General features: G+C 45.0%; 1 protein-coding gene across 4 annotated transcripts in view; it reads left to right on the top strand.

The window, feature by feature from the left end:
* trdmt1 (tRNA aspartic acid methyltransferase 1) overlaps positions 1 to 25,523 on the top strand; it is a 66,325-nt gene that overhangs the window by 25,939 nt on the left and 14,863 nt on the right. For 3 of the 4 annotated variants that reach the window (XM_049758446.2, XM_049758448.2, XM_049758449.2), the window contains exons 6-8: positions 956 to 1,025; positions 1,087 to 1,164; positions 8,906 to 9,234. In XM_049758446.2, coding sequence (XP_049614403.1) covers positions 956 to 1,025; positions 1,087 to 1,164; positions 8,906 to 9,234 — 477 coding nt within the window. The remainder of the gene's footprint in view (positions 1 to 955; positions 1,026 to 1,086; positions 1,165 to 8,905; positions 9,235 to 25,523) is intronic. The other variant, XM_049758447.2, reaches the window with a different exon arrangement.

Below are 25,523 nucleotides of genomic sequence, written 5' to 3'. Positions count from 1 at the left end.
GGGTGGCTAATGCTATAATGATAGCTTGCTCTACGCACGAGGCTATTTCATTTCAAAATAGGCTGAGCCGTTAATGTTTCGAGTAAATTTACGGATCGATATGGAGGACAAACATAGGTAAGCAGTACCAATGTGTTAGATCGAACTTTAGTCAGTTCCGATCATTTTATAGGAGATAGTTTGAGAAACGCGATTGTTTACAGAGGGCTCGTTGGTTATTGGCTAGTGGATGCATAACTGGTTGCATGCGAAAAGCAAGTTTTGCTCAAGTCTGCCAGTGGATCATGATACGAGTATCAAATCATCCACGATCATCAACGGATTTCGAATGGCGTGACTGCTGCTGAAGAGGAGGACACCGCCATGGCCCCTCAGAGGATGTTTGATTCGGACATTGACAACGAGGATTTCTTTGGTTTTGAGAGCTACAAGGAAGGAGCGACTGGGAGAGTGGATTACAAAGCCATCCTGAGCCTTTTTGTTTCCGACACTGAAGAAGAGGATTTTTATGTTTTTAGTGCACAGGAAGAAGACAACGATGGCAATGAATAACTGGCCTTTGTTATTGATAAAGCCGTGTACTGCAGTTTAGCCCAAAAGGTAGGCTGGTTATATTTTCCTGGTATGCTGTTGGTTATTTTCATACACATTTCGTACTTCCTTTTAATTAGTACTTATAGTTAAGTTCTGAAGATATATACCAATAAAATATTTGACAAAATGTTAATAAACAATATGCCAAATCATCTTCCTGAGAATCCTCTTTGTGTATATTCTCTTACAAATGGTATTTAAACATTAAAACACCTGCCGCTTATAGTCCTCTTCAGCTTATATATGAAAAAAACATTTTCCCCTCATTTTATCTGCTGCGGTTTATAATTAGGTGCGGTTTATATTCTGGAATATACAGTAGTAAAACAGTTAAAAATGTGGTGATTTTCTGTTTTTGCAGGCAGTATTTTGTCCAAATTCTGATGGAATGTGGCTACATTTTCCAGGAGGTGATGGTCTCTCCCACAAGTGTAAGAACCTCAGCTGCCTGCTTGTTTTGCACATATTTTCTGATTATATTCTAAAATTAAGGTTGGGATCCCAAATTCAAGACTGCGTTACTTCCTGATGGCAAAGATTTCAACAGAATCGATTTGTTCAAATTCAAAGGTGAGTAATACAGGAGTATGTGCTATTATTACTTCACATGTGCATGTCAAACCTAATGAGTTTGGTGAGTCAATATTTGGTGTTGGTTAGAGGTGCCATACACTGTGTGGACTCATTTGTGTCCTTTTGTGACATTGTGTGTGCGCTAATGTACGCGTGCATGTGCATGCATGCATGATACGTGAGCACACGTTTGTGTGAAAGTAAGCCTACTTTTGCGATGTTTGGTGAAATTAAACTATTAGAGGACAATGTAATTGCGGCTTTGGGACTGAATACACCAAGACCAAATATGTTGCTTGCATTTGAGGAGACGCGATTCAATCACAGTATTAAGTTCCTGTGTGTTGGCATGTTTGAGCGCAGAGCGGTGCGTTTGGCGTGAGGGACGTACAATGCAAAAATGCTCATTCCGCCTCTCCGCTGCATATTAAGTGAAGACAACTTTTTTGTGCTACGCCTCACGCCAATCAGCTTCAGGAACGTACAGCGTGACCCATGTGGGGAAGGAGAGAACCAAATGCCAGCAAAGACTTTTAAAAAAGTTCAGAAAAAGATGATCTTCCCGAGAACTACAACACATCCATGTAACAAATCAAGGACAAAAGTAAATGGGAGCTGACTTGGAGAATTGTGAGCAGGGAACTGCTGTTGAACTGTATATTTGAACAGCAGAGGGTTTTTGACATAAAAATGGAAGTTTACACAACTCATACATGAAAAATGAACTCGCTGACACGCAAGAAGCGTCTGGCAGCGGCTTTCTTTCGTGTGTTTGCTTGTGGTAAAACGCTAGCATCCGGCACAAAACTGTAAAGCCCCTCCCCCTCCAGAATGCACAGCCGCTGTAGAACAGCCACTTGCATCAGCACGTCAAAACGCTCACATGGTAAAGGAAACAGCACTCTTGAGTATATCTTTATGCAACATTGGTAAAGGAATTGGATTCACTCAGTGTATTGGTAAAAGTTCAGTTCAGGCTGCCAAGAGAGTAGGATGCTTTCGTTCTCCTCTCAAGGTTATTGCTGCAATCTGAGAGGCAACGGCATACAGACATGCAAAATATACATTTCCGTATTTTCCTCTCCATAAGGCGCACTTAAAAGCCTTTAATTCTCTCAAAAAACGAAGGTGCGCCTTTTAATGAGCTGCGCCTTTCGTGTGGACCAAAATCCAAAATTTATAAAGTTGTTTTATGTGACTTCTGTAATATACAGGCGTAAGATGTAGACTCGATTAACCAATCAGAGGACATTACGTTTTACGTAGTTCTGGGCGGTAAATCAATCAGAGGACTGTACGTGACACGTAGAGCAGTGGTCCCCAACCTTTTTTGCGCCACGGACCGGTTACGTGTCAGAAATATTTTCGCGGACTGGCCTTTATATGAATAAATAATACATTTATATAAATAAATAATACATTTATAATAAATACCGTATTTTTTCTAATCCAGGGCGATAATTAGAGAAGGTTTATGTCCAACGGGGGTGGGGCGATTAATAGAGAACACTTTTTGTCCGATCGCCAAGGGGCACTGAAATGGGCGATATGTATATTTTCCTTATGTAGTATGCAATACCTGCATCTCACTGGTGTTCTTAACACTAGAACAGCGGCTGTTTTGATCTACCTCCAACAGCGGGGTGCGTCAATTGACGCTCCATCGATGCGACACGTTACCGTCGCACATCACATGTTGCGCACGTCATGTTATCGCGATCGTCTTGTTCGAGCGCACGCCCCGATAACGTAATTGTGTGAGGATATTGTAGCGGAGTGACGAGTGTAATTGTATCATAATTTATGGAGAAAAACAATTTAAAAGGAACATTCGACGTGCTGTCAAATCAGTCATATTTAAACTTGCGCAATGATGTTGGCATGCGGTTGCGGAGGAAAACGTAAGTTTTGGGGGGAATTTTTAGCAGCATGGGCGATAATTAAAGGTATCAGTTTTTTATTTATGTCATCGCTAACACACACTGGGCGATTATTAGAATATAGGCGATAATTAGAATAAATACGGTATATAAAAAACGATGAAATAGAATGATACGACTGGCATAAAAACAAATATAAACCACATAAAAATAAAACTCACCATTACGTTGAATTAGTGGGAGCACTGAGCTTGTTTCTCAGAAACGAGCTGGTCCCATCTTGGCGTAATCGGAGAAAATGACACCCGAAGTGAGCTGCTGTTCACGTTTTTTTTCTTTCCAAATATTACAAAGGTTTGTCTTTTAATGCTTTCCAAACATTTGTTTCTTGGTCTCCATGTGCCGAAGCAGTTTTAAAGGCTTCATTGCCTCGTTAGCTAGCCTGTCGCCACATATTATGCAAAGTGGGCTTGGCGCGTCAGAGTCTCCTGTGGCAATACATCCATATTTTAAGTAAGACCCCAGAAATGTTCTTTTAGATACAGCTTTCCTTTACGTAGAAGTCGTAGCCTCTTCTTCTTCTGTCTCCTCATTGGGCTATTTTCCCTTTCCGAAGAAGCTTTCTAAACATCTCTGTTTCTTGCTCATTTTTGCTTGCTTCGCTAGCTCGACTGGGGTGACATGTCACGTGACCGGGACGAGCGTCTTGACCTGAATTAACCTGTGTCAAGAAACACAGCTGTACCGACGGATGTAATTGGGAGAGAATCGCTACATTTTTTACATTTTTCAAAATAAATTCTTACTCGTTTTTACTAGCTTTGCGGGCTCGACTGGGGAAACATGTCACGTGACCGGGACGAGCGTCTTGACCTGAATTAATTGATCGTCGACAAAAAATATATTTATACTTTTTATGTGCGGCTTGACGGCCCAGTACCAAGTGACCCACGGACCGGTACCGGTCTGCGGCCTGGTGGTTGGGGACCGCTGACGTAGAGTACGTATCTCCGCTGCCATTGATAAATAAATAATATTGTTTTTGCAACTCTAACAGCATTAGGACCCTCTCAAATGGCATTGACAGAGACATGCTTATGAGGCACATTTAGAGCTTTCTGAAAAGCCAGGATCATTACAGAAGAGCAACGTGACAACGACGAGACAATGACGAGAGGGAACTTGGCATGTTTAATGGCGAACTCTCCCAACTGTTTAATTAGAATGCAGAAGATGAGGACTTTGATGGGTTTGCGTAATAATATCGATTAACAATGTGAGTACAATACAATACATGATTAAATAGTAAAATAAAGTACAATAAAACTGACTGCCTTACTCCTGTGACTTTTTTTTAAATGTTTTTACCGCAAGTCATTACATGCATGCGTCCTATAATGTCCTATGTGTGGATTAAGTACAGTAAAGCCCCCGGAATTTAGTCTGCGCTTTTTAACCCGAAGCACCTTATGGTGCGGAAAATATGGTACTTAACTTAAAATAGCTTTACTTGTACAAGGGAAAAGCAGAAGTATTTTTTGTTGTTGTTTTGAGTGATGGGGCTAAAAAAGGATTAGAGAATGGCCGATGCTTTGGAAGGAATCAAAAATCTGCTGAAAACTCTGGGAACTCTGAAAAACAAATCATCAGAGAACTCTGGACACTCTTCAAGAGACTGGGGGGAGGCCAGAGATATTATAAGGATTATTATGGAAATTGATTGGATTAGAAAACAAGATGCAAGAAATTGCATTTGTCAAAGATGAGAATGCATCATTCTGTTGGATCTATCCGCTGCATTTGACACTGTCCACCACAATATCCTCCTTAACCAACTTCACTCCACTGGATTCTCTGGCACTGCTCTAACCCGGCTTCAGTCCTACCTCTTGAACCAAACCGAGTACATTTCCCTGGGAGGGAAAAAATCCGACACACACACTGTCACCTCCGGTGTCCCCCAGGGATCTGTACTCGGTCCTACCCTCTTCACTCTCTACATGCTACCCCTCGGCAATATAATCAGGAAGTTCGACATATCATATCATTGTTATGCGGACGACACCCAGCTATACCTCAAACTCGACCCCCCGCCCTCCACAACCCAGACTCCTCCATCTCCCTCATCCATCCTCTCCCTGTGTCTGGAGGAGATAAAGGCGTGGATGAATCCCCTCTCAGCTACTGTCACCAACCTGGGTGTGAAACTGGACCCTCAACTCAACCTAGAGTCACACATAAAACACATCTGCAAAACCTCCTTCTTCCACCTCAGGAATATTTCCAAACTACGCCCCACACTTACCCTGACGGATGCTGAGAAACTTGTCCACGCCGATTATGGCTAGACTATTGTAACGCACTCCTCATTGGGATCCCTAGCAAGAGCCTCCAGAGGCTTCAGTACATCCAAAACAGCGCTGCTAGGATCCTGATGAGGGTGCGGAAAAGCGATCACATCACACCCATCCTCCGTTCTCTGCACTGGCTCCCCATCAAATTCCGAACTGATTATAAGATCGCCCTCCTCACTCACCAGTGTATCCTCGGACATGATCCCCCATACCTCAAAGAACTCCTTGCCCCAAAACCTGCCACCTGAAGCCTCCGCTCATCCAATTCACACCTTCTCCACGTCCCGAAAACCAAGTTGCGCACCATGGCCGACCGGGCCTTCTGCCATGCAGCCCCCACACTGTGGAACTCCCTCCCCAACCACCTATGAGCACCCCAATCCACTGACTCTTTCAAATCCGGATTTAAAACTCACCTCTTTACTCTAGCGTTTCCGTAATCCTGTTTTCACATCCTGGTTGTCGTCCAGTTGTTTTATACTTGTCCTTGCTTTGTTTTCTTGTTTTTACTTGCCATGTAGCACTTTGGGATTCCTCCGAATGTAAAGTGCGTTATAAATATAATTTATTATTATTATTATTATTATTATTATTATTATTATTATTATTATTATTATTATTATTATAAGAAAGACCAGAAAGACAGAGTAAAATATCTCAACCAACAATATAAAATTAATGTTGTGATCACCTCTGGGCTCAAGATCTCGCCTAGACATCAAAATGGGACCAATGGTGAAGATGAGGTAGAAAATCGATCCAGCAAGTGGTGGATTTCCTCACAACAAAACAACAAATGTGGATTTCTGCCAATTTATTCCCAAAATGAAGGCAACTGGAGGTAGGGTGAGTGAAAATCCTGTGGTACTACTGAGATTTACAAATATCAAGCACAAAGTTGCTATACTAAAACAGGGAACATAATCTAAGAGGCAATCCTCTTGATGTCTACATAAATGAAAATCTCAACAAGCAAATCGCCAACATTGCATGGAGAGCTCACCAACTGAAAAATCAAGGAAAAATACAAAGCACTTGGACGAAAAATTGTAAAATCTACATAAAGACCAGTAATGATCAAAACGATAGATGAATTTGAGAAATACACAAATTAGGACAAATGTGGATACTACTTGGAAGATCAATTTAACAGGATTTAAAAGCCAACTTTGAAAAATACAGGACTATCTTTAGACATTGCACAAACATCTCAACATTACTGCAATATCGAAAATGTGGATCAAAGAAAATACAGAGTCAACGAGTTTCCACCTCAATCGATATAAGTTCACAGATGCAGAAGCAACAGAACAGGTGGTGGAGTAGAACTCTACATTGAAGACATTGATTTTGAAACACTACTTAGTATGTCAATGGTGATTGAAAACATTTGTGAATGTGTTAGTCGATTTTCTTCTATTTTTCTATCTGTGACCATGAAAACAAATGGGACTCGCACCCTACAGAAGTTATGGATTGAAGAAAAAAAATGCCAGACTGGGGAGACACTTGACATGCCCCCTAAAATACAAATTATATTCAGACTAAGACAAAATACTAACCTTGGGCTTAGTAGACTGTTGATATTTCAACAACTGCAAATAAGCAGGAGCTACACACTATCAGTGGCTGGTGTTATATACTGAAACAGAAGTCTGTATTATACAATACAGAATGTTGCCTGTGCTGCTGCTGTGTACAAATTATGTTACAAAATCTATTCAACACTTGTCAAACACTGATACAGAAAGACAAACAATATTGTAGAATGTTGAATTGCTGAGCGTGTAATACATAAATGAGAGGGATTTGCAGTCTTGAGGATGCACCTCGAGCAGATCTCCTAGTGGCAGGAACAGGCACTTCCCCGACTATCTTTAACTATGGATCTCCTAATATGAGTTTTCAGTGCAATCGACCACGTATCTCCACTCGACATTGATCCTCATGGGGTTGCAGTTGTGAAGTAAGCTGAAAAGAACAAAGTCTGGCGCCCTTGGAAACGAGGGACTTCCAGCTTCGAAAAGCAAGCTGAGGGCAGAGAGGCCAGATGATGGCAACACTCCGTCTTGATATGTGTGAACGAAATAAGCAAATGGTCAAGCTACAAGAGGCCAGCATGGGAGATGATGAGCTGAGTGATCGGTTGGTGCAAGTACCGCCTGTTGCTGTGGACGATGCCTTTGTGATTGTGACTCCAACTCTCTTGAAATTGATTAAACTGTCACTGTTGTATTGAAATCAAATTGTAAAAACCTAACCAAATCAACCTGCCATTGCTGTATTAAAAACAAATTGATATCAATTGTTGTGCAAACTTCCAGTTTATTATTGCTGTATTCAAATTACATTCAAACTTCCAGTTTATTTGTGTTGCTGTATCTGTCACGGAGATGATGGAGCAGGGCGACCAAATGCAGCTTGGACCAGGGTTTATTGGAGAAAACAAAAACAGACTCGGCAAACTGACATGACTTAACAACATAACTAGAGGACTAACTGACGGACGTGAAACAAAGGACGTGAAGGCATTTAAACGACAACAAGAACCAAAAGACATCACGACAACAACAACACACAATGATCCGACGGGGCGTGAGGGGCAGACAGGACTTATATACACGACAGGTAACAAGAGGCAGGTGAGAATAATCAAACTAATCATAGGCACACAGGAGGGGAGGGGCGAGCACACAGACAGAAACCGAGACAGAGACACATAGTAACACGGCTGGGGACGAGATGTGAAACTATTCAAATTATCGCTGTGTTCAAATCATATTCAAACTTCCACTTTGTTATTGCTGTATTCAAATCATATGTCATCCTGGTCAAATTTCTGTTTTCTTTTGTTTCTCTTGATTATGCCAATATTATAGGTAGTACTGTAGTAATGTAGATTCTGTGTCTGGCAGTTAAACCCTTGGTTGTAATCGGGACGGGACTAGATAAGCAGAATTGCTTCAACCCGCTTCCTTTTTCGACAAGTCATGTAAAACAAAATGTGAAATAAAGTTGTAATAAGTGTGTTGTACTTGCCGAAAAAAAATCGTTGAAGTAGATGAGGTAGTAGAAGTATTAGGTAAAAACCTTAAACAGATATACAGTAATCCCTTGTCTATTCGTGCTTCATCTTTCGCAAATGCGCTACTTTGCAGGTTTATACATTGACACAAACGCCAGAACAAATTTCATTTTGGTTGTTTATTTTATCGCTGCAGTAGCTATGTATGATATATTATCAGCAGTGAAATCTGATGATTTATTGTTAAGGGAAAAATTATTGACTGTCCAAATTGGTCAATATTTCAGTATTTGACTTGAGCATGCTTCTTGAGATCATTTTGTGAACATCTTTCATATTTGATACTAACTGGTATAGGGTGACTTTTCAATTTCCCCCTTTCATAAATGTTTGGGTTTTGATTAAGAACTATTTGTTAAACTTGTGCAACGTGATCAGAAGTTCTGATGTGATTTTTAATACAATACTTTATATTTTAGGATTTACAAATGTCACCGCTCACTGCTGAAACTGAGTCCTCTGTGGAGCCTTCGCTTTCAAGTCCTCAAAAGCCAGTTACTAGTTCCCTGGAAAAAGAGGAAGGGATGGAAGATTGTGTCCTTTATAAACTTGAGACGGCAAATGATGCACAGAGAAAGTTGAATCAAAATAGGAATTTGTCCATCAGGCAGATCCAAGACTTCCTTGAACCACAGGAGAATGATGACATGGATCAGTATCTTGTTCCATCTGACGTATTGCTGCGTTATGCTTTAATCCTGGATATTGTCAAACCCATCTGCCGGAGGTCGATTTGCTTCACTAAAGGGTAAGTACATTTATAGTTCATATTATCTCTTGCTCTCTTTCTGCAGGCGTAGAAAGGATTACATCTCATTTTGGTAGACAATAAACGTCGTTCACTTCAAATTCAGTAGTGGTTATATTCTCTTGCTAACGCTCAAGTAATTTTTGTACATACAAGCACACATTCAATGAAACGCAGATTCTCTCATCCAGACAATAGGGGGCCTGAGCTCCCTATTTTGTATCGGTTTCTTACTCTTTTTTTTCTTTTTCTTCTTCTCCCCCTAAAGGATCACATTTTTGACACTCTAAGCATGCACAAAACTTTACCAAAGTTTGTACACTCACTGGCCATTTTGAAAAAATTGATATTTTCAAGTTAACATAAACAATGAAAGCAAAATGTCTCTGTAGCACCAACAAGAGTGGAAAATTGAAAACCAATCCTCGTATGTTTTACCAAGACTTACAAAACGTGGCAGGCACGTGGAGCTCCCCAAGACATACTTTAAAAAAGTCCATTGCAGTCATAGTCTGAAATGAACAGGAAGTGAGCTATGATTCACAGGGGTCATACTTGCAGATGGTTAACCCAATTGACTTCAAACTGAAAAGACTGGGAAATCAACTGGGGGAGAAAACCCGTAGTTTTCGAAATAATACCGTAATTTCCGGACTATAAGCCGCTACTTTTTGCACCAGCTTTGAACCCTGCGGCTTGTCGTCTGGTGTGGCGTATCTATGAATTTCTCGTGATTTTTGTGATGACCAATACACTAAAACACTCATAAAAAGGCTGTGGGACCGCTGTTGTGCGGCACCGCTTTGCTGGGCGGAGGGAAATGTGCCACGGTCACTGGGGAGAAGTGGTGTGTTGATCACATGTCCATCCCTCAGGCAAATTGTGCTGTACAATTGACACAAAGAAGAAACAGAACAAGATCAAGACGGACATTACTGAAGAAAGGAAGCTTTTATACACAAACTCTCATTATGAGGGACAAAAGAAATGCATATAATGCCGCTTTTAAATTTAAAATCTATTCGGCAATATTCCGGCTTTGGAGGTAGATTTGGCTCTTATCGAAGGAACTAGAGCTGCCCATGCACTGTCGAGGAAAAAAGCACTGTCGTCCAGGATTTGGGATTGCGGCCGGCAATGAGCGCTAAGCACAAGGCATGCCTCTGAGCAATGTGTGGATGCCCTCGCGCTGGGCTACCGGGGTGTGTCAGACGGTCAGCACCGCAAGAGCAAAGCGGAGCCGTGACACATTTACACTTTAAAATATTTAAATACTTAAAAATACAACAAAGTGTTTAAAAATAAAATTATAAAAGGTTGGGCCGCGGAGTCGCGTCAGTCGGCCAGCACAGAAGAGCAGAGAGGGGCCGTGACACTTTATTGTTTTTTAAAATACAATAACGTATTTAAAAGTACAATAGAGTGTATAAAAATTATAAAAGTCTTGTGCGGATGCGCTCGCACTGGGCCGCGGGGGCGTGTCAGTCCGCCAGCAAACAAGTGCAGAGGGGAGCCGTGACACTTTAAAAAAAATAAAAAACGTGTTTAAAATACAATATCGTATTTAAAAGTACAATAGAGTGTATAAAAATAAAATTATAAAAGTTTTGTGCGAATGCGCTCGCGCTGTGCCGCGGGGGCATGTCAGTCGGCCAGCACGCAAGAACAGAGAGGAGCCGCGACACTTTAAAATGTTTTAAAAAGTGTTTAAAATACAATAACATTTAAAAGTACAATACAGTGTATTGAAATAAAATTATAAAAGTCTTATGTGGATATACTCGTGCTGGGCCGCAAGGGTGCGTCAGTCGGCCAGCACACAAGAGCAGAGAGGAGCCAGACATGTTTACACTTTAAAAAAGGTTAATAAAAGTCTTGTGTGGATATTGTAACAATATATTTACTCATATTCATTTTCTGTGTTTAAAAATACAAAAAGTGTTTAAAAAAACAATAAAGTGTATAAAACTACAAATGAAGGTTCAGAAAAGTCTTCTATATATTTACTCTTATTTTCTTTATTTTCCTATTTATTTAAATAAAGAATATTTATGAAAATCATTTTGACTTTAAAAGGTTTACTAAAGTTTTTAAGAAAAAACATTTAAAAGTATAATATACAGTGTTTAAAAATACAATAAAGGTTCATAAAAGTCTTTTATGGCTATTGTTACAATTGATTTTCTGTACATCACGGATTTTCACCTATAGCGGGTGGTCTTGGAACCATTTATCTGCGATAAACGAGGGATTACTGTATTTGTGCGTCACTGTATCCTGCATCAGAATACTCGTCAGATGACGGTAATTCATTCGATTTATGGCACAAAGCACACTCTACGTGTATGACCAACCCACTTCACTTCACTTCCAATCCCTTAGACCTTTGTCCGTTGGGGCACCGCTGAGGATTTGACAGTCAGTTTTCTCCATTCCTCTCTGTTCTCCGCTGTTCTCAATAACTCGTATGTTTTTAGGCCTGTCCAATCCTTTATGTTGTCCTCCCATCTCTTTTTCTGTCTCCCTCTTTTTCTGCCTCCGTTCACTGTGCCTTGCAGGATCTCCTTGGCAAGTCCTGTTGATCTTGTGACATGGCCGTACCATTCCAGTTTCCGCCTTTTGACTGTCGTTAGTAGGTCGACGTATGGTCCGATTGCACTCTTTACACGTGATTTTACCTCTTCGTTTGTGATGTGGTCTTTGTAAGATATTCCAAAGAGTCTTCTGTAGCATCGCATTTCCAGTGCCTTGATTCGCTTTTCAGTGTCTGCTGTTAGGGTCCAGGATTCACAAGCATATAGAAAGATTGAGATTACTAGGGAGCGCATTAGTCTGATCTTCGAGCTGGTAGAGATATTTTTGTTGTTCCAGATGGTCTTCAGCTTGGTCATTGCATTTGTAGTTTGGGCAATCCTGGCAAGTATTTCGGGTTTAGATCCTTCATCTGAGACCACAGCACCTAGGTATTTAAAGTTGTTGACTACCTCTAGGGTCTGGTTGTTAATCTTGATGTCTCCGGTGAATCCGTTGGGGTTGTTGGTCATTAGTTTTGTTTTTTCTGCACTTATCTCCATGCCATAGTCTGTGGCTGTCTCTTCTAATCGGTGGATCAGGTCGACTAGTTCTTGTTCGTCGCCGGCAAGACCATCAATATCATCCGCAAAGCGGAGATTGGTGATCTTTCTGCCTCCAATGCTTACTGAGCCTTCATGTTGTTCAAGGGCCTCTGACATTATTTTTTCAAGGAAGATGTTGAAGAGCATGGGGGATAGCAAGCAACCTTGACGCACTCCTATTGTTGTCCTAAACCACTCTCCTATGTTGTTTTGTAGGTATACCGCACTTGTGGCTGTCTTGTATAAGTTCTCAATGACTGGAATTATATTCTCATTGATGTTATAGAGTTTCATGGTTGCCCAAAGCGCTTCATGCCACACGCGGTCGAATGCCTTCTTAAAGTCGATGAATACGTGGTAGAGATCCTGTTGGTGTTGCTGGTACTTTTCGCACAGTATCCGAAGATTGAATATTTGTTCTGTGGTGCTGCGACCTGGTCTGAATCCAGCCTGTTCTTCTGCTATTATCTTTTCGGCTTGGGGCATCAGTCTTCTTAATATAACTTTTAGCATTACCTTACTGGGATGGCTGATGAGGCTGATAGTGCGGTAGTTTTGGCAGAGCTGGACGTTGCCTTTTTTGAGAAGGGTGATAATAAGTGATTGTGTCCATGATGTTGGCCACTCGCCTGTTGTCCAGATTTTGTTGCAGATAAGTAAAAGTGCATCTATGATCGGGTCACCCCCCGCCTTGATCAGTTCCGCTGTGATGTTATCCACGCCTGGTGATTTTCCTGGTTTTAGTGACTGTACTGCTGTAACTATTTCTTCTCGCAGTATAGGGTCCTTGTGATTGTTTGTTGCTGCAGGGGCAGTAAGGACTTTTGGGTTCCCTTTTCTTTAAGGGGGTATAGTTCGGAGCAGTATTCTGTCCATCTCTGTCTCACTTGTGCTTCTTCGGTTAAGCAATTCCCTTTGGAGTCTTGTATTATTGTGGTCCTTGATCGCTTTGTGGAGGTGAGGTCTTTGATTGTCTGGAAGGCCTTTTTACTGTTGTTTTTGAGTAGGCTGTCTTCAATATCTTTGCACTGATCTCCAATCCACGCTTCTCTCGCTTGGTTTATTTCTTTTTTAACTCGTAGGTTGGTCTTTCTGTATTGTGTCAGGCCCTCTGTTGTGTTCTTTTTCCATCTCAGCTCTCTGCGTTTATCACATAGCTCCAATATTTCGTCAGTTATCCATGGTTTCTTCTTCGGGCGGTGTTTTCCGATAATGTCGCTAGCTGTTTCAGTGATGGCTGAGGTAAAGGAGTGTGTTAAAGATTCTACATCTACATCTTCATTCAATGCGAGTAGTGGTGCAAATTTTCCTCCGATGTTGGCCTTGAAGGATTCCAAAATGGTAGGATCTTTCAGCTTTTCTAGGTTGAATTTTAGTCTGGTGCCCCCAGCTTTCTGGATCTTTTTCAGACGTAGGGAAAAGGTCATCATTACGAGGCTGTGGTCACTTCCAATATCTGCTCCTGGGAATGTTCTTGTCCTTGCGATGTTTACACTAGATTTGAAGCGTTGTTGGATCATGATATAGTCAATTTGGCTTTGGTAAAGTCCTCCTGGGCTGAGCCAGGTCATTCTTCTTGATTTCTTGTGTGGCCCCAGAGTGTTCATGATTTTAAGTTCATTCAAGCTGGCAAATTCAAGAAGCCGCAGCCCTCTGTCATTTGAGATGTCATTACAGTAGGGTCCACATGTACTTTTCCAGTCGTTGAAGGCATCCTTTCCTATCTTTCCATTCCAGTCACCCTGCACGACTAATATGTCTTTTTTTGGTGTTTCGTCAATTACTTTTTGTAGTTGATGGTAAAAGTCTTCGACTTCTTCATCTGGGTGGTCTGTTGTTGGTGCATACGCTTGTATTATGGTGAGGTTGAAAGGCAGTGATTTCAATCGTATGGTTATGATCCGGCTGTTGATGGGTTGGCATGCAATTACTGCCCCTGTGACCTCTTTGTTAACAAGGAACCCTACTCCATGTTCATGGCGGTCTTCTCTGCCACTAAAATAGAGTTTATGATTCTCTGGTGTGGTTCTTTCTCCAAAATTCTTGTAGCGCACTTCGCATAGACCTAAGATGTTCCATCTGTATCGTTTCATTTCATGGTCCAGTTGTTCCAACTTCCCAATACCCCTGAGGGTCCGCACATTCCATGTGCCAATGACAATGTTGGTCCTGGCACGGATGATCTTATTTGATCCATCAGTAGCATATTTTCCACTCCCGCCCTGACAGCCCTCGACGGAAGAGGCGGTCCTTTTTAACCCGGGCGACGACCGAGCCGGTATGGAATTTTTTGTAACTGTCGTTCTCTCTTGCGGTGTGTCTTGGGCATTGTCGCGTGGCGGAGCCCATCCCTCTCCACGCCAGACCACAGCCGATGTCCTCCCACTCGGAGGCTCGCCCTGGTCCCGAACACATAGCCGTTGGATTCCTCCTGGATCCTCTTCCGCCTTGGCCGTTCGCCCCCGCTAGGGGGATTCGCCCAGTGATGTTGTGTTAACATCACCCCCTCACACGGTTTGGCACGCTTGCTGAAGCGAGTGACCGGGGTATGGCGCTTGGAGCCACGTGTGAGAGATTAGGAGATGGAGGAGAACCGGTGAGCCTGACAATCCCAAGGGAATCAGCAGTCAGCCATCAAAGGTACTATCTCTCTCCAGAGCCCCCTATACCCAGTGGCCTGCAATGCCGACTTCCGTGTCTGTCGCATCCTCACAGCCATCTCCTCTAAATTCGCTCCATCGTTTTTGCTCTACCGCTATCAAAAAGAGCAATAATTTGCTCAATTGTAAGCTATTGGAAAGCCGATTGCTTCCGTTTCGCCATTTTCTCTCACTCTCAGACTTCTTCCTCCGTAACTCTAGAACTACCGTATTTTTCGCACCAAAAGGATTATAAGGCGCACCCACATTGATTTTTTTTATTTCAGAAATTATTTCATATATAGGGCGCACTGTATTAAAAGGCGCATAAAATAAAAGCTATACTGCAACAAACTGAGGTTGACTAGGGTTGCGTTATGCATCCACTAGCCAATAACCAATGAGCCCTCTGTAAACAATCGCGTTTCTCAAACTATCTCCTATAAAATGATCGGAACTGACTAAAGTTCGATCTAACACATTGGTACTGCTTACCTATGTTTGCCCTCCATATCGATCCGTAAATTTACTCGAAACATTAACAGATCAGCCTATTTTGAAATGAAATAGCCTCGTGCGTAAAGCAGCTATCATTATAGCATTAGCCACCCGCAAACTCAAGATTGTCTGGACAAGTCTTTCCCCTGAGTCTACCTTCATTTCCCATAATTAGGCCTTTTGGAGCAGGTTTATTGTTGTTGCTATGCTTTTGTCCTTGCCAAACAAATGTAATAGATGGTACAATTTTCCTATGTGTTTGTCTTTTCTTGCATCTCTCCTGTCCTAAGGTGCTCCAAGTCTCATGAAAACCTTGTCTTCCTTGGACGAGTGCTGTTTTACACCCTGACACAATGTGTACTCTGGTAGCCCTTACCCCACAAAGCTTGCACAATGGGTTCTCCCACGTAGCTTCAACATACTTTCAGCTTGTGCGACAGACAAGTCAGCTGCCCACTAATGTCCAGATCTTGTGAGGATGGCCAAATGTCTGACTTGTCCGTCCCGTATATCATTGTGCCTCAGCACTTTGCTACTTTCAGTTCTTCCACCATGGATGACAGAGGAAGTTGGAGCTGCCCTGATCTTATATACAGGAGGCTCTGAGAGATTCCCAACCATTTACAGAGGTACATGTTGATCTTCGATTTCTTTTACGCTTGTCATGGGGACGTCATGGCAACTTCATACGTTGTCAATAGCCACTGGTTTTGGCAACGATCCGTGCTGATAAAGCCATGCTCCATTAGAGCCCTGACTTTCCAATCATCCTCAGCCATTCTTCTGTGCTTTTCTGTACTGGTAATGCTGTACCTCTCGATAAGTGAATTATCAAACCACTTTGCAAGGTGCTTGATTTGATTCAAGATTCAATAATTTTTATTCGCCATGTTTGAGCGTGCCAAACAAGGAATTTGACTTCGGTACATCACAGCCTCTGTTCAACATTTAGGTGTCTAACAACACTCAGGACGTGTGAAAAATGACAAATATTCTCAAACATCCCCTTGAGGAGAGACCACAGATGGGAGGATCCCTCTTCTAGGATGACCAGGCTGCAATGGATGCAGAGAGGACACACAGTACAAATAATGTAGACAATTCAAAAAAGGTGTGGAGAGCAGGATGTTATTGCACAGCAATGACTCTGAGACTCTAAGAGTGGTGTGAGTTCATCAGAGCGACAGTCTGGGGGAAGAAGCTGTCTCTGTGTCTGCTGGTTTTGGCGTACAGAGCTCTATAACGCCATCCGGAAGGGAGTAGTTCGAACAGACTGCAACCTGGGTGAGAAGGGTCTGTAGAGATGTTACTTGCACGTTTCCTTGTCCTGGACAGGTACAAGTCTTGGATAGATGGGAGGTTGATTCCATTGATGTTGATCTATCAATTACTTCTCCAACTGTCCAAAGTAATGGACAGTATGGCAGAGGGATGAAGAAGAGAGTGCAGGGAGTGTGTAGTGGGTGGACAAAGGTGGCAGGAGTGATTTGTGAATGAAGAATATCTGCAAGACTGATGGGGAAAGTCTACACGGCAGTACTGTGAACAGCTATGTTGTATGGCTTAGAGTCGGTGGCACTAACAACAGGCAGGCAAAGTGCCTCAACCAAGGGAGGAGTAAGTCCCTCCGCTGCATGTCTTCAAGTAATTAGCACGGGTGGGTCCAGCAACTTCCATGGGTGAAGTGCGCTCACAACTAGCTCCCCAGCTCTGCCTCGGGTCTCTCGCCATTCCACTGTGTCTTCGGATTCCAGCCGCCTCACTTTAAGGAACAGTAGTGGAGCACCGTCTGTCCATCTGCGCTGGTGTGCGTGCTCCGCTGCCACCGGGCTTGGGCCGGGCCCGGGCCTCCCTCCTTCGTTCTGTTTCCAGCTATATCCGTCAGGCTAGCAAGCACTGGACGCCGGCCCCAATGTATCGGGTCAGGCAACAGGTGTGGCTCTCGGCACGCGACCTGCCTCTACGGGTCGAATCCCGCAAACTGTCGCCCCACTATGTGGGACCCTTCCCCGTCAGGAAGGTAATAAGCCCCGCGGTCGTACGACTCCGTCTCCTGAGATCAATGCAGGTTCACCCCACGTTCCATGTCTCACGAGTGAGGCCGGTTCACAGGAGCCCCCTGATCCCTGCGGCCGCTCTGACGCCTCCTCGGCTCATCCATGGGGACCAGGCATACGCAGGCCACGCCCTGCTCCAGTCCCGAAGCTGCAGCAGGGGCCTTCAGTACCCTGTGGATTGGGAGGGCTACGATGACTCAGCCCGCTCCTGGCTCCTAAGTAGATCTTGGATTCGGCACTCATCACTGACTTTCGTCGCCGGCACCCGGAACAGCCCACTCGTCGGCGAGGAGCTCGAGGGGGTCAGGGAAGAACGCGGCGCCCAACCGTGCACCACGCCTACCCGCCAATCAACAGGTAACTTCCACCTGTCATGCGCTTCTTCTTCTTCTGTCGTATGACTTCAGACTTGCAGCACTGTTGAGGCGAGCCCGGTCAACGTGTCGTCGTCCAGATCAATCAGGCCTTGTTTGCCATTCGGTGGCCGGTGTTTGGGGCAACTGCTGATGATGTGTTCTACTGTCTGGACTGGGTCCCCACACTCGCAAGAGGCAATATCTGCGAGTCCCCACCTCTGCATTGCAGCTCCATAGCGTCCAACGCCTGTCCTCAGGCGGTTGAGGGTTGTCCACTGTTTCTGGGGCAAGTCCTGGCCAGAGACGTCTGTGGTGTCATTGATGTAGTGGTGCAGCCTAGATGGTTCTGCTGACTTCCACTGTTCTCTCTATTTGGTCTTGATCCAGGTGGCCTTGGAAGTGTCAGCTGATGTTGTGCTGAGCAGCTCATGGGCTTGGATGGCAAAGGGGCGTCGTGACTTTAGGTGCACGCGTCGTGGTGTCTCTGTGACGATCTTATGGAGGAGGTGGGATTCACTGGTCTGTGCCTTTCGGGAGAAGACCAGCGTGGCTGCTTCTCGTCTGATGTTAGCCGGGGTGATGCCTGCGAGGACGGGCAGTTGGTTTACTGGGGTGGCTCGCAGGCACCCCAAGACAGTCTGCAGGGCGCTGTTAAGGGCGACGTCCAACTTCTTGACATAGGGGCTACGGCACCAGGCCAGGGCACAGTACTCGGCAGCTGAGAACACGAGGGCCAGCGTGGACGTGCAGTGTCTTTGTCATGGCTCCCCACGGCTAAGGGCGGCACGGGCACTTGTCTTCGCCGTGGCACTGTCCAGGTGTTGTTTGAATGTTAGTGTTCTGTCAAGCTTCACAACGAGGTACGTGGAAACAGGCTGATGCTGTAGCCGGGTATTATCCACCATGACGTTCAGCTCACGAGCTGCATCCTTGTTGTTGAGGTGGAACATTGAAGATGTTGTCTTGCCCATGCTGAGCTTGAGATGCCAGTTCCTCATGTATAAGGACAGGATATTCATGTCCTCGGAGAGGCCCTGTTCTGCTGCTTCCCAGGATGGCTTACTAAGTAGGATGGCCAAGTCATCTGCATAGCCATACTTCTTTGACTGGGTTGCAGGCAGGTCATGAATATAGATGTTGAACAGCATTGGTGCCAGCACTGAGCCCTGTGGGACGCTGTTCTTGAGTTTCCTCACCCTGCTGCATTGTCCATTGCTGCTGTGTAGCCGGAAGCTGCGGTTTCTTAGCATCTCCATGATGAAGTTCACCATAAGCGTGTCTGGGATGGTTTCCAGGAGTTTCATATGCAGCCCACGCATCCAGACAGTGTTGTATGCAGCTGTGAGGTTCAAGAAGACAGCTCCAGCCTTCTCCCCTGCTTGGAAGCTGTCTTCTATGTCTTGGCACAGAAGGGTCACCTGGTCCGCCGTGGGCCTATCGCTTCGGAAGCCAGCCTGTTCTCTCGGCAACTGGGGGTCGATCACTGGGTTGAGACGCGCATGGAGGAGACGTTTCAGGAGCTTGTATGGACCACAGAGCAGTGAGATGGGTCGGTATCCTTTAGGGCAGGGGTCTCAAACTCATGGCCCGCGTGCCAATTGCGGCCCTCGGGACAATATTTTGCGGCCCCCTGCGTGACATCTAAGCTGTGTGTTAGTGCGGCCCGCGAATTTCTTTTCGCACATGCATCTGGCCGTTTTACTTTTTTTGACACGTATGGGCTCCCGTAGCTCAGGCTCGTGACAACTGGGCGAATTAGCAATTGGCTAATTGGCGAATTAGCACTTTGACATGTTTGAATGAGCGAGTGGAGGGAAATATCTTGTCACTGTCACCTAGTGCTGTACATTGTTTGTCAGCCCCCGTCATGTCTGTTTCAAAACCTGCCGTGAAGAGAAAAGTTGCGGATGAGCACAGGCAATTTCAGGAGAAGTGGGAGGCGGAATATTTTTTTGTTGAGCACAGGAACGCCGCAACCTGTCTAATATGCATGGGTAAAGTTGCTGTTAACAAAGAGTTTAACATCAGACGTCATTACTCAACTAAACATGCTGAGGAGTATGCAAAATACCTGGGAGATGAGCGAGAGGATCGGGTCGCCAAACTTAAATAATCTCTACTGAGGCAACAAGTTTTTTTCAAAAAAAAACAAGCAAAGAGAACGAAGCGGCTGTGAAAGCTAGCTATGTTGTGAGTAAAATGATAGCAAAAGCTGGAAATGGATTCAGGCACAGCATTCAGTGGTGAGAAGTATGCTGATACCATTGGGAAGCTACAAGAAGAATTTGATCTCAGGTTTGCAGACTTCAAGACACACAGAGCCACTTTTAACATTTTTGCTGACCCCTTCTCCTTTGATGTTGAGGATGCCCCCCCTGTTCTGCAGATGGAGCTAATTGACCTGCAGTGCAATACTGAACTCAAAGCCAAGTTCAGGGAAGTGAGTGGAAGAACAGTGGAGCTTGGACAATTTTTGAGAGAACTGCCCCCCAGCTTCCCTGAGCTTTCCAGGATGTTCAAGCGGACCATGTGCCTTTTTGGCAGCACCTATCTGTGTGAAAAGCTCTTCTCCACAATGAACTTCAATAAGTCAAAGTACAGGTCCAGAATTAAAGATGAGCATCTTAAAGCCATACTGAGGGTCTCAGTTGCCTCCTCCCTCAAGAAGCGTTGCCAAGTCTCTGGCAGCAAGGAGTAGGAGGAAGTAGAAATGAAGCCTATGTTCTGAAGAACTGTTCCTGTTCTTCATGTTCTGCATGTTCTGACTGTTAATTTGTTCAAATTGAGAAGATTGGATCAGGACCTTTTTTATGGATTACTTTTGTGGATTACGATTTGATGCGGCCCAGCCTCACCCAGACTCTACCTCCAGCGGCCCCCAGGTAAATTGAGTTTGAGACCCCTGCTTTAGGGTCATCACTAGGCTTGTTTGGTTTTGGCAGCGCAATCACCTTGGCACGGCGCCAGATCTTTGGTAGCGTCACGCACCGGAGACACATTGAGAGGAAGGAGCACAGCCAGTCGGTTGCTTTCTTGCCTTGATGTTTATGTATTCCAGGTGGATGCCGTCGATGCCTGGTGCCTTACCAGTTTTCAGCCGTTAGATGGCCAGTCCGATTTCTTGTGTTGTGAAGTTGTAGGATAGGTTGAAATTACAGCCTGGTGCCCTGTGTAGCTCATGGACCCTCGCCGATGTTCTTTTGGTGAAATCCTTGTCTGTGTTGGGGAAGCGGCCATTGCTCAGCAGTCGTGACGCGATGGAGTTTGCAGAGATGGGACATTGCGCTGGGGTTGTCGACCTGCCCATCAGCTTGTTCATGGTCTGCCACGCCCGACGGCTAGAATGTGTGAAGTTAATTGATTCCACTGTCTCCATCCATCTTTGCCTGCGTTTCTCATTTAGTCTGTAGATTAGGTTGTTCACAGCTATGTCCCTGTCTTCACTAGTTTGTGATTCTGTGTGGGCGCGAAGTAGCTCTTCACATTTGTCATCCCAACAGGGAACATAGGCTTTGTTTATGTTCTTCTTGGCGGCGGCCAGCAGCATCTTGCAGTATGAGTCGTAGGCAATGTCCAAGTTGGTGGGGCGTGGGTGTGGGAGACCAGCAGCTGCCTTGTTCACTTGCTGTGAGAAGCCCACCCAGTTTGCCCTCCGGAAGTTCCACCTCTTCACGTCTTTCCCTTCCACAGGCTGGGCCAGAGATGGGATGGTTATAAGCGATGGTCGATGATGTGAACGGGGGAATCTGTCCAGGATACGTCTTTCTGGTATCAGTTCGTTGTCGCGGCATTTTGCAAAGGCCAAGTCCGGGTTGGTGGTGCTGTTCCAGCGTGCAGAGTAGAAAGTGTGTAGCTCCTTTGGGTTGTACAGGAGTGTTGCCTCCGCGGCCGAGGCCCATTCTGCCAGGAATTTACCATCAGCATTGGAGCTGCTGTAGCCCCAATCTGTGTGCTGGCTGTTGAAATCACCAGCGTACATGGCAGGGGCTGGGACATCTGGCAGAGATGTTGGAGTGAACCTGTTCGGGGGCGGCTTGTAGATGTTGACGATGGCAGTGTCTTGCACTTTAGATGCAGTCCATTCCACCTCTGCATCTTTTGCGGACTGTGCTATGGCTGACCAAGCCATGTCGTTATGAACGAACGTCGCTATGCCGTGATGTTTGTCGGCGGTGTGACCAGCCAGAATGTACCCAGGAAGCTTCAAGAAGTTCTGGTTTTCGATGTGGGTCTCCTGCAGTAGAACTGTAGTTACCTTGTTTTTAATGACGATCTGTTCGATGACGTTGAGTTTAGCGGTGGTAAGGCCTTCAACGTCTAGCTGCAGTAACGCTACACCAGCTAGGCTTTGTGCGGTCTGCAGACATGGCAAAGACATTAGTTTCACTTTTGAAGGCTTATCAAGCCTGTTAGCTACTCGTAGGGGAGGCTTTTTCTCCCCCACTCTCCGCCAATCAGCTCAATCACCCACACCTGCCAGCTGCTCGTTAGACACCCTACTTAAACACCGCAATCTCGTCAACCCCCTTTCAGTTTGTCCCGTGATGCCACCCGTAAGCTCACTGCGCTCTGTTCGTCTGACTCCCGTTGCTGACCTGTCCCATCCTCTGACCCGTCTCATCCTGCCAGCCGCCCGTCCTGACCACCTGCCCATTACTGACTCTGCCTGCCTCCGACCACGATTGCCGCAAGCGCCCTACCCTGCTGCGCGCCCCACGCTGCTTCACGCCCCGCCCTGCTGCGCACCCCCCGCCCTGCTACGCGCTTGTGTAGCTGCTCTCTCCATCAGGTCAGCTCCTGGCCTCCGGATTCTCAGCGTGTCATGGAGCACGTTCCTCCAGTGTGCAGGCCATGTAATACTTAAAAATTACTAGGGCTATGGTTTTATCAATAAAGATGTACATTGATGTATGTTTTATGCAAATTATTGAAATTAATAGTTGCTTTTAAAAATTGCATTGAAAGATCAAAACCTTTGACACACTGCCCTGCTAAAACACACCAGGATGTAATTACCGTATTTTCACGTTCAAAAACGCACCGTAATATAAGGCGCAGTCTCAGTTGTGTGCCATGACTGTGTTTAACACACACATAGGGTGCAACGGATCACAGGGCACGGGTTTTATATATACAATCCACGCCCAGATTTACCCCTCTACGTTCTCATGGCGCTCTCAACTACGTCCGCCTTACAACAACACACACACACATGCACACGCGCACGCACGCACACACACACACACACACACACACACACACACACACACACACACACACACACACACACACACACACACACACACACACACACACACACACACACACACACACACAGGGTGCACTGCAAATCCATGCCCACACTGCTCCCTTTAACGTTCTCATGGCAACAACAACAACACACACACAAGCATACACGTGTGCGTATTTAAAAATGAAGCTGGAGCAAAACTGAGTTTGGTATTCACATATTTATTACCGGTAATGGTCATCAATTAAACCCATCAAAGTCCTCATCCTCTGTTTCCGAATTGAACAGCAGCGCTAAATCTCCAACAGACATGCCAGGTTCACTTTCTTCACTGTCAGAGCCACTTTCTGTGCCATGTGGCTCCTCGGATATGATGCCGGCTTTTACGAAAGCTCTAACAACAGCGCCAGCAAACATGTTAGCCCAACGGCGCTCGCAGCTTTACTTTGAACGGCTGGTTCACACCAATGTCCAGCGGTTGGAGTTCCTTTGTCGTGCCTCCCGGAATGACAGCAAGCTCGGCGTTCATTTGCTTCACTTGTTTTTTCACATCGGCTGTGAGATGGGCACGCATAGAGTCACAGATCAACAGTGATGGTGATGCATGGACAAAACCACCTGGTCTCATTACATATGTTTGTGTGTATATGTATAGATAATAATGAGACATAGGACGACAGCGTGGCGTAGTAACACAACACAGCTGTGCCGCTGGGGCATACCATTGTATGTGGGAGGGGGGGTTCCACTCCCTCTAACATCTCCCCTTTTATAGATGGTTCCTTATACATTGCTTCAAGCTCCCACAAAAAATATAAGAAACAAAACTGTGGTGCAGACCAAATTTAAATTCATTCATACTGCAAATCAACGCCCACAATTCTCCCTTTAACGTTCTCATGGCGCTCTTTAATATGTCCGCCTTACAACAACAACACACATAGGGACCACTGCATGATAGGGCGCGCCGCACATTTTGAAGAAAATCTAAGACTTTTATCCGCGCCTAATAAACGTGAAAATACAGTATTATAAAATAAAAGCTGTACTTAGGAACTTTTCAAATTTATCATGTAATCTGAAATCCAAATGAGGGAACAGCACCAACCAGTGCAGGAGTAATCGGGACATGTGACAATATTACCGTATTGGCCCGAATATAAAACAGTGGCGGCTCGGTGGCGCACTGGGTAGCACGTCCGCCTCACAGGTAGGAGGGTGCGGGTTCGATTCCACCTCCGGCCCTCCCTGTGCGGAGTTTGCATGTTCTCCCCGAGCCCGCGTGGGTTTTCTCCGGGCACTCCGGTTTCCTCCCACATCCCAAAAACATGCTTGGTAGGCCGATTGATCACTCCAAATTGTCCCTAGGTGTGAGTGCGAGTGCGAATGGTTGTTTGTCTCTGTGTGCCCTGCAATTGGCTGGCAACCGGTTCAGGGTGTCCCCCGCCTACTGCCCGATGACAGCTGGGATAGGCTCCAGCACGCCCGCGACCCCCGTGGGGACTAAGCGGTTCAGAAAATGGATGGATGGATGGATGGATAAAACAGTGTTTTTTGCATTGAAATAAGACTGAAAAATTGGGGGTCGTCTTACATTCGGGGTCTAGACATCGGGTCTGGACATTCATTCACAACGCTAGATGGCGCCAGATTAAAGCGAATGCTGAATTTAACTCCCTAGGCCAACGCGAACCCCTGTCACGAAGAATAAAAATAAAAATACCGGTAACACTAAGAAGAAAAATAAAAAACAGCAGTAAGAAAGAAAAGAGAAGAAAATAAGAGAAGAGATAACAGAAAATGGAGAAACGTAGTGACAATAAGGAGGAAAGTAGATCGAAGATCGGCCAGGTGAGAAGTTACGCAAACTTCAAGATGATGGTGATAAATGAGGCAGAGTCTTCAAACAATTGCAAAGCGGCTGTAAAATATGGTGTTACAGAGTGTAATGTACGGAGATGGAGAGCTCAAAAAGATCACCGAATAAATGCTCACAATCAGAGAAAAGCTCTTTGTGGTTCTTAGAGCGGCCACTTTCAAGAGCTCGACAGGAGGGTGTGCGCATACGTGGACGAGAAACGAAAGGATGGGATGCCCATCAGCAGAGCTGTCATTCAGCTCAAGGCCGTGGAAATAGCCAAAGAGGTAAACATACCCACCGCTGACTTCAAAGCAAGCCTCGGCCGGTGTAAAAGAATGATGCGGCGTAACGGACTAATGCTGCGACGCAGAACAAGTCTAGCCAAGCGCCTGCCTTCTGACTCTGCAGAGAATCTGTTGTCTTGTCAGCGCTATGTGATCAACTTAAGGAAAAACCACTCTTACCCACTAGATCAGATTGGCAATGCTGATCAGACACCTGTGTTTTTTGA

This window comes from Syngnathus scovelli, chromosome 21, assembly GCF_024217435.2.
Source record: "Syngnathus scovelli strain Florida chromosome 21, RoL_Ssco_1.2, whole genome shotgun sequence".
NCBI lineage: Eukaryota > Metazoa > Chordata > Actinopteri > Syngnathiformes > Syngnathidae > Syngnathus > Syngnathus scovelli.
This window is presented reverse-complemented; position numbering and strand designations above follow the sequence as displayed.